The sequence below is a fragment of the Lygodium microphyllum genome, chromosome 13, assembly GCF_053477565.2.
Source record: "Lygodium microphyllum isolate KBCC chromosome 13, Lygodium_microphyllum_v1.1.10, whole genome shotgun sequence".
Taxonomy (NCBI): domain Eukaryota; kingdom Viridiplantae; phylum Streptophyta; class Polypodiopsida; order Schizaeales; family Lygodiaceae; genus Lygodium; species Lygodium microphyllum.
Window position 1 is genome coordinate 8,466,585 of NC_141147.1, and position 10,256 is coordinate 8,476,840.

At 42.0% G+C, this 10,256-nt stretch overlaps 1 protein-coding gene across 1 annotated transcript; it reads right to left on the minus strand.

Annotated features, from left to right (window-relative positions):
- Positions 1–311: 311 nt before the first annotated feature.
- On the minus strand, positions 312–3,509 carry LOC148026319 (protein STRICTOSIDINE SYNTHASE-LIKE 3-like). The gene is made up of 4 exons (XM_087690737.1): positions 2,967–3,509; positions 1,364–1,639; positions 1,112–1,279; positions 312–872 (listed from the first exon to the last, which is right to left on the minus strand). The coding sequence occupies exons 1-4, from the start codon at positions 3,329–3,331 to the stop codon at positions 470–472; spliced, it is 1,212 nt and encodes a 403-aa protein (XP_087546863.1). The 5' UTR covers positions 3,332–3,509; the 3' UTR covers positions 312–469.
- Between the last annotated feature and the right edge of the window lie 6,747 nt (positions 3,510–10,256).

The window sequence follows — 10,256 nt, forward strand, 5'->3', positions numbered from 1 at the left end:
CCATAAACCCATTTCTCTGATTTTTGTCATTGACGGCTGTATCTCCATAAACCCATTTCTCTGATTAAAAAGGGCCGTATTATGGCTTGACCTGACAATTGTTAAAGCCTGATGGCGTAGTCCTTTCCATCAATTCGTTATCCACTCTTATCTTCTGGTTGAGGGGCAAGTCTCATGTGAGTGCTCGCACACGGCTCTGCAAGGCCGCACACGGTTCAGAACTGAGAATCTTGTCCTAAGAATTTCTGGATTTTTGACTAAATTACTTGGCATTATGTTTCCAATGATTCGACGGACTGCATGCGTCTCACTAGTTCTCAATAGCCCTTCATTTACTTTGTATATTCCCGGAGATATCAGATTCAAATATGAAGGTGTACACCAATTGCAGAACAAGATTTAATGCCATCAGCCAGCTCATACAGGCTTTCCCTTGCTGCTTCAAATAGCATAGTTGCAGTAAACATCATCATCTGGTGTAAACTGCTACATATGGCATCAATACAGAACCCATCCAGAGTTGGTTACCTCTTTCCTCCACCTCACTGACAAGCTTTACCATATCCCCCTCCTTATCTTCTAGCACTTCAAGTACATCTTGGCCGCTTGAATCAATCCGAATAATCATGGCATGTGGCTTGCCACCCAGAAAGATGGGGTAGAAGTATTTCATCGGAATCGGTAGCTTCAGAAGAGCATATCTCAACCAGGGGTAGGAAAAAACAACCCATACAAGTGGCGTCTGGCGGCAATGTAATGCTACCCAGAACTCTCCTGCATCATTGACTCTCACATTGTCTGGAGGTCCAGGCAGCTGTACAAACGTTTCCAAAGTCCCAGATTTCTCACCCTTCAGCCAAAACCTCGACAACCTGGAAAACGCCATTGTTATTCAGGCTGCATATACAAGAATTCATTGGAACTACTTTGGCAGATGTTCCATTGGTAAAGCACATGAAGCACAGAGACTCGAGCACAGAGCCCCACATTTGATGCATTCCTATGTATAGTCAACAAACCACCTAACAATACAGACGAGGCAAAAATAGTTTTGAATTGTGAACACATGCATAATCATTACTAATATTGGGGCAAGGATATGGACAAGAACCTGCAGGGGGTTGTCTGTGCAATCACCAAAAACAACTCATCTTTGCTGATAGCCAGGCCATTAGGAAACTGTATACCCCTACAGAGAACCTTGACCTCGTTCTTTGCAGGGTTGTAACTCAAAAGCCTTCCACTATCATCTCCTGAGAGAGCAGCCAACATAAATTGCCTGCACAGAAACTATCTACATAAACAACAGCTCCAGTAGGATTCTTCCAGAGGTGATTAAAGGAATGGAGAGAAGTTACCAAACCTTCTCCGATACTTTACACTGCTATCAGTGAAGTAGATGATCCCATCAGAGCTTATCACTACATCATTGGTAAAGCCAAATGGTATGCCTTCTGCTTCCCTCACCACTAGCCTTGCCTCTCCACCATCTGGTCCCACCTTGCGCAACCCATGGTAAGCATCTGCAATGTAAAGCTCCCCAGTACCAGGCATGAAATGAATGCCCAGTGGCCGACCACAAATGTGTTCTTTATGAAGATTTACTGCTGGGGGGAACTGTGGTTGGCAATCTTCAGATCTGCTTGTAAGAAGTTAAGAAAACAGGATTGTTAAAGAGTCCATCAATTAGCAGGATTTCCAATGAAGGATGCCTTTGAAGATCTGAATCTCAGGTTACTAAGTTATGCATATTTGTTTCCCTTCACATCAATCCCAAACTCTAATCAAGAGAGAACATTTCCCACTGACTAGTACATCCAAGCTCTATTACACAAAGCACTGGTGTTCAAACACATGGAAAGGGTGTTTCAAGAATTACACTGTTACAAATGTGTTTCACATAAATCCATTCACTTTAACCATGATGGTAAACCAGAGCCATCCATAGCTATACAGAACACACACAAAGCCCTGATGTTCAAACACATGGAAAGGGTGTTTCAAGAATGACATTCTTAAAAATGTGTTTCACATAAATCCATTCACTTTAAGCATGATAGTAAACCAGAGCCATCCATAGCTATCCAGAACACACTTTCTTCTCTTTATGGGAGGAATAACAGCCACCAGTCACCAGTATGGCTAAAACTTGCAAGATTGACAAAGTGAAAAGTGATCACCACCTCTAACGCCTGTCAGATGGGGGCTACAACTGCACTATACCTGTACAAAACAGCTTTTCTGGCCACAATCCAAAATTGCAAACTTTCCTGTTTCCAGCAACCAAATGGCTCATAATCTAACATACCTTACACCCTGAAGCATTGCATATCACAAGAGATGGTTGCACTCTGTGGCTGCAAGGAAATTCTGAACATGAGGTATGCTGTGCAGATCAGCAGCCGGCTATTTAATTCTCAGACAGATGGAGCTTTCTAAATCCTTGTTTTGGATCTTGATTGGTCATTTGAACCTTCAGGCCTTATTCCTGGCTACCAGAGTCATGAGGCAAATAAAAGAACAGCTGAAGGATGGGGTACAAGGGATGATGAATTGAGCTTGCAATTATAGCAGAAGGATGGGGTACAAGGGATGGTATAATGAGCTTGACATAATTGCAGATCGCAAAAGGGTTTATTTGTTTAACAAGGAGTTTTTTACATTATCCCAAGGGGCTCTTTTCCCATGTTTTCCCTACAGTGTTCAACATCATGAGCTCCTGCTCATGAGGCACAGCATGCAGAGCCGCCACGCCCTTCCCCGAGGGGGCTAGAAACAAAAAACTACACCTAGCCACATATGTGACCCCTCCCTCGCAGAGCTCATGATGTTATTGTAATCCACAATGTGGCAATTATAGAGGGAATTTCTTGTATTTTAAGCGCATACAAATGATATAGAAGGAATAAGGATCCCGTGGCAACGGCGGGATGAGAGAGACAGAGAGAGAGAGAGAGCAAACATACCCCTTGGAATAAAGGGTTGCAAATTCTTCCCAGGAACCTTGCATTTCACCATTGCCATACGGGACCCAGCGCATGATCCTGCCGTCGGCGATACCAGTGTAGGGGCCTGCGCCGGAAGGGTCGAAGGCAAGACTCTCAGGGCCCATGATCTGAGTAATGAGATGGACATGGCTTCTGTTCTGGAGCCTGTTATCAGAATCACGGGGGAATCGCGCGGTGTACCCAAGAGGAGGAAGCTCCACTGGCTTGGCCTCGAAACCCTGGACATCAGCGAGGGGGCTCAGCTGGAACGGGTCCATGGCTATGAAGGCAGCCACCAACAGAACCAGCAAGCCGGCTGAGAAGAAGCCCCACGAACCTTTCATGGCTACTCCTACTCCCTCCCCACATGAGCTTGCTGCTGTCGGGTAATTGTTGTCTCTCCCCTGCTCTGATGTCGTCGTCTTCTTTCATCCTCCTCTTGAGGACTGGTCGTGGTGATGGTTGTGTGTGTCGCGGGTAGGCTGCATCGCTGAAAGCGTGGGCTAAGCCATGTGACTACAACGTAATAGTCTAGCACTAAAATACATAGTCGTCTGTGGTAAGCCTTGTCGGTTATGGGTGCGTCTTTAGAGCCAGGACACACGCAGGTCAATTGACCTGTGCCAACCAAGTTGATAAAATTGCTCATGTGGCTTACACATATTTAACTTGAGTTAACTTGCCCTCCATTACAAAAGGAACTTATTCTAGTAAACAAAGTACCTATAACAATGGTGCATACTCTATTCACTTGCCAAGTAACATTGACATGGCTTGCATTGATTTGTCGAGAGTGATTCCTCCTCTCCTTTTCCATCATCTCTCGCCTCTAACCAACTCTCTCTCCCCTCAAATTTAGGCTTCCTCTCTCCCTTTAACACGCCTATTAAATTTAAGTTGATAACTATGCATAGCTTTTTCTTTTGCCTGAGTGGGGAGGGGTTGCCTCAACCTCTCACAAGTGAAGAGCCCAAGTCAACAAACTTGGGCATGTCTCGACTCTTACTCTATACTCTCTCTTTACAGAGGCAACTAGGTTGACAAGTGCAAGCAGGTTCAGATAGGGGGAATTTGCGTGTTTTTTAATGGACTGTATTAATCTAATTGAATTGAACGCGTTTTTTACTGTATCTAAGTGAAATGAATATGCATCTTTCAAACTATGCATGAGATGAATAACACTCACAAGTTTGTAAAGTTTTGGCTGAAAAGTTATCGCAAAGCTTGACATGTCATTTTGTTGAAGAGTACCTTGTAAAACATGAAATAAAAAACCAAATAATTGATCGGTCAAAGTCTAAGATGTGGTGTCTTTCACATTTCACTAATTTTTTCTATAAGATCACAAAAGCACAGCACAAGGTCTCTTCATTGTTTAATAATTATAGGGAAAAGTGTCATCCCTTGGTCTTTTGAGAAGATAAGCTCTTTTCCTTACTTTTTTTAAAAACTTTCCTTTACTATTCATTGCGAGTTCAAAAGGAAAACAGAACAGATTTTAACCTTGGAAAAGATTATAGTCAACTTTGCTAATGTGAAGCTTGTAAAGATAAAATAGAACTAAATTAGCAATCTATAGATATGTGTTAGCCACCTAAAAATAAAATACATTATAACACTATAAGATCAACAAGAGGTAGCATGTTCGTTAAGTAGATTGTGAGACACCCTAGTGCTCTGCCATGTGGTGGCTCTCATACCTCGCTTTTGATCACCTCCATGAACTCTTTAGTCGTATGGTGTATTGCTTGGTGAAATTTGAAAAAAGATGTAACCTTATAGTTAAACTCCGGATGACTCAATCCTTCGATTTGAGTACTTGGATGGAAGTTAAGCTAGTTTTTTAATAGAATAGTCTAATTTAAAGGAGAGGCTTCTTCCCAAGCTTGAATGGTCTTCACCGATTATCAACAACTATCTTGTGCACACTTCACCTAATCATCAATATTCCTCGACAGTCCATTCAGTTTCCAACACCATGATCATCACCAATTACGCCTCATCATCAGCGGTCCTCTAGTCTGCATTGCCTGCAATCAATCCCAAGAGTGGCTTATATGAAGAAAGAATACCGACATGGCCGACAACGAAGCGCATTACTGAATCCCGATTGAACATTATTCTCTTGGATCCTCTCTCCCTTGCTACACTCGATCAGCTCATCAGGAAAGGTTCAGCATCAAGTGATCAATTCTGGGTTTTGGTTGAGTTTTCAATTCTTGGACTGTAGACCTTGACTGCCTCTCGACATCCATTCCTCAAGTGCAACCCTTGCACCGCGTCTGGCATGCACGTTAACTAAAGTGGCACCAATGTGCGGTTGTGTCTCCAACCCACTCCTTGTAATATCAGCATGAAGATCACCACCTAATCCTAACGTTCCTGCAATTATGGAACACGCCTTGAGATTGCAAACAAGCGTGCATGTATATTCCGGGAAAATACCTCCAGTTACATTTGCTTGAAACATAGCAAGGCTTCCTGGCTAGTGCCATCTTCAACATATCCAACAATAATTGCAACCCACAAGGTTGCATCTCAGACAGGAAGCGACTGTATCATACAGTGTGCATCAGCATATAAGCCAAGCTTTCCACAGATATCTATCACTCAGTAGCCAACAAAGAGGACTATTCCAGGAACCTTTTAACCTCTTAACTTTCATGCCCAGAGGAATTTCCCCATCTTGGTGGTCTTTGCATCCAAAAATTGATCAATGTATTTTGCAACATGGGTTACCCACCAACATGCCAAATGAGGCCTTTGAACGTTCACACAGTTATCAAATTGAAAGCCCATACGGATGGTCATGTCCTTTTAGCCACATGCAGTATATTATTATGTATCAGCCTGATGTTGCAGTCTGCTGCAACTCACTGCTATGACAAAGCTCTCACTAATGAGAAGATGATTCTGGTGTTCACTCTTCCATGGCTGCATAGCACAGAAGTCCCCCTTCCCATAGACACTTTAACTCACCCTCTGGGTTGACCTGCGGCATACATAAGGTTCCCCATAGTTCCCCAAAAGGCTGCCCTTAGCATCGTTCTGAGAGTTGATGGCCTGTATACCATCTACCAACAACCCTTGCAATATTTAGGAAAACGAGCGCACGAACTGCCGGACAACAATGAGAACAGACCTCCCCCTGATCAAATCCAAACACTACGAGCTCATTTGTAGCTTCAACAGTCCTCACCAACTTCCCTGCATCAAGAATCTAGTTCCCTACACGTAAACAACAGGGCCAGCAACTGCTAAAGTCTTGCTCAATACACTACTCCCGTGGCTTTAGAAGGGCAGTACCCTTGTGCTGTGGTGGAAAACAACCACTGAGATGGCCTTGTAGCACACAAAATCAACAACCTCATCCCACTGTCCTCCATGATCACGAAGCCCATGGCTGCATATCCTTGACAGGCCCTTATTTGCTAGCAATGGCTCGCGCTCCCCCTCTTTTTTGAAGCGTGCTAACCACACATGTTCACTATTGGCTTGATTCAACAACCTTCTCAAGGACAAATCTATCTAGGCTGAGAAAACGAAGAAGACGAGCAAATGTAGACGAAGAGAAAGTCACCATTGATGATGCTACTGAGCCCCTACTGCCTAGCAGTCAGTGGATGATGATGATGATGATGATGATGATGGAAAAGTGGAGGACTACGATTAAGAGCTGTGCTTAATTGGAGAAGACACTGCTTCCTCTTCCTCTTCTTCTTCCTCTTCATTTTCCTCTTCTTCTTCTTATGCAGAGTCTTCTTCATTCACCACTAATCGAGCTAGAAGAGACTACATTTGGTAGTTTCTCGAACACGTTTCCTACATAGCACTATTTGGACCCCTTACAATTAGCGTACTTAGCTGGCCAAGCAACTTTCGAGTCTATCTTGCAGCAAAACATATGGTCTCAACCTACTAGGATTGACCTAAGGAACATATGACCTACTAATCTCTATCAACAATCTAGCACCCACCACAAAATTTTGGGAAAAGAAGTGCTCACACTAGTAATCTTATAAGAGAACCCATTTAACAAAGAGGTTTGAAAAGAAACACAAAAGGAGAAAAAAAAAAGGCTACAAGGAGAAACCACTTATGGCCATAACTAGCAAAACAGACGAGAAACAAAAAAGGAGAAATAAAAGGTTGAAAGGAGAAACCACTTATGGCCATAACTAGCAAAATAGACGAGAAACAAGGACCACATTGTGAATCACTAGTGAGAAAATAACAAAACCACACTAATATGTACATGGACAAACAAGGGTAACACATCACCAAAAACAATCAGGGGAAAGGCAAGCCAATACGATAGAAATCCCTAAGGGATTGATTAGGAAGCAAGCAAATTGAGAATTGGGCCTCATAGCTTAGGCAAAACTCAACAAATTTCGAGTCAGTTAAACAAGTACATAGACTAAAACCATTCAAGAACATGGAAATCTCGCATCCAAGCATAGGACAACAAAGACATTGGAGCTTTAAAGAGCCTCGCTAGCCATTGAGGAGGACTAGGGCATGTACAAACACCTACACACCTTGTTGAAACAGTCTGAACAAGATACATCACTCTTAGAAGACAAGATGACAAGCAAGAACCTTGACTTTGAATGCTCTCCAAGCAACATCGTGCAATTAAGCCATGAATCTAATGCACATACAATATCCAATAGTACAACTATGGATTTAAAGGTTCACGTTCGAGCAATCGGGCTCGAAGACTTAGGTCCAGAAGATAAAAGACTCATACCGTCTACCCATCTTAGGATCAAACTTATTTGCAAGAATATGGGATAATATATTCAAGGTGGATCATAGATAAGGAGGGACATAATTTAGAGAAAGTAATAAAAAGTCATATTTTTATTACATAGGATGTCTCTTTAAATAGGCATAGGAGTACATTAAGTACATTGTATTTGGTCCTCTTTGACTTACACCTCAAATCCTTATCATCCATCTCAAAACTCATAGCTTTCCACACTCTAAGATAGAGTTTACGTTGTTTTGCATGCAAAGAAGGCACCACTCATATGCATGTATATACAAATGTTTCAAACCCCCCCCCCCCCCCCCCCCCAGTGACTTATTTGGATACTACAAGTGGGTCAAGTGGTTACATTATTTGCATTGATTGTCAATTGTCCCCCCTTATTAGGTGTATCCTATCGCTATTATTAGTAGGTAGTCAATCTCTTTCTTCTTCTTCTTAGTCTTCATCCTCTTTTTCTATTGGCTTCCTTGGTGTTCTTTTTCTCTTCATCTTGTTTGGGTGCTCCTCCACATGGTTGCTTTTCTTGGCCTTCATCTTTGTTTTGATCTTTGCTTAGATTTTGGTCTTCTTGTTCTTTGCTTTCATTTGAATGTGATTCTTTGTAGCATTCATTTTTGCAATGCATAGATTGGCTTCATTACATTTTGGCTAGATGTGTTTGGATTTGGGATACACATAATTTAGCATTTGGGTAAATTGTGGCTTTTGGCTTGTTACAATGCTTCATATTGGATGGATTAGTAAAATGGTACAAGGCTTAATGCTTAGCATCATAGAGGCATTGAATTTTGGATATGCAAACATCTTTGCATTGATCAAGTTGTCTTCATCAACAATGAATCAACCATTCCAAAACATGCAATGCAACTTTCACAAACTCAAAAGGAGGTGGAGGCCTCACTCTGCAATGTGAACAAGGCTTAGATTCAAACTAGTTTAATTTGAATAACGTGAACAATACTTATGGTAGAACTAGTTCAAGAGGTGTGAAAATAGCCTCTTTAAGAATTCATGTAAAGTTTATAGGGTATTGATTAAAAGAACAATGGTGCCATTCTTAGGTACTACTTTGTCTTGTTTTGCTACAACTTCTTCTTCTCTTGTTCAGCACCTTCTTAGCTCGCTGTTGTTTCATTTTATGATGATATTGCTACTATATGATGCCTCTTGCAAGCATTTGCAAGCTAGTTGTTGGCACTTGTTTGCCATTATGGCAGGTTATTTAGGGGGCTCCTTTCAATCTTAACGAACAAAGTTTAATTCACAAAAAAATTGAAAGCCTATTGTTTTTAGCATGACTACAGATTGCAATATCCGCAGTGATTTCACCCACACCTAGAGTATGCTATCATCGGTACTGAGCTAATCATTAACGTCCTTAGGCTACAATCAATTGAGATTCGGAACCTTAATTCCTCCAATCAAGCACCAATAAACTCTTCTCTTCCCAGAGATCCTCTTCCCTTCTCCATTTCTGGCCACAAAAGGCAAACCCCCAACTTTTGTTGAAAAGTGGAGACCTTATGCTTAGTGCAAGCAACCCCCTTAAGTTGCCCCTCTAAGTTGGACCATTTCTTCCAAGCAATGCAGACCAATAACTCTCATGAATTGAACTTCAAACTAGTCTTTCAATGGCTATAAATAAACTTTCCGCACCAAACTTGTGTGTAGCTATGGATGCCTCACAACCTCATGAGCTAAAGGATAAGACTCCTAACTTGTGTGGATCATAGATAAGGAGGGCCATAATTTAGAAGTAATAAATAGCCATATTTTCATTGCATAAGATGCCTCTTTAAATAGGCATGTGAGTACATTAGATACATTGTATTCAATCGTCTTTGATTTGCCACCTCAAATCCTTATCCATCCGCCTCAACATTCTCATCTACACACACACACACGCACGCACGCACGCACGCACGCATGCACGCACGCGCGCGCGCGCACACACACACACACACACACACACACACACACACACACACACACACACACACACACACACACACACACACACACACACACACACACACACACACACACACACACACACACACACACACACACACACACACACACACACACACACACACACACACACACACACACAGTACACACACACGATTCAATAAAAAAGAGAGTAGATTGTTAATGCTCTCATCAATGAAGCATTGGACTTCAATATATTAACCTATAAAGCTCGATCAGCTAAGCTTATGCCAATGAATGCAGCCCTAAGTCGTCCTAAAAGGAAAAGACCACATTCTCTCCTAAGTAAATGTAAGATCCTCACCACCATAGAAACTAAAAGCTTAACCATCCCATACCATGTGCTCCAAATCATGAAGATGTGGGAAAGGAAATTCTCCTTGGTGGAAATTTCTAATGGATAAAAAAATGCAAAGTTGACTATGCAACACAAAGGATACGATCAACACTCCCAAATGTGAGGATAATCACAACTTTCAGCAAGGGTAACCTTCTCATTC

What these genes read in the sequence shown, in the direction of transcription:
- LOC148026319 (XM_087690737.1), bottom strand. Translation starts at nt 3,331, where the DNA reads ATGAAAGGTTCGTGGGGCTTCTTCTCAGCCGGCTTGCTGGTTCTGTTG. An exon ending in GCAACCCTTTATTCCAAGGG is followed by an intron (nt 1,640 to 2,966) that starts GTATGTTTGCTC and finishes TCTTACAAGCAG; the next exon opens with ATCTGAAGATTGCCAACCAC. An exon ending in AGTGTAAAGTATCGGAGAAG is followed by an intron (nt 1,280 to 1,363) that starts GTTTGGTAACTT and finishes GTTTCTGTGCAG; the next exon opens with GCAATTTATGTTGGCTGCTC.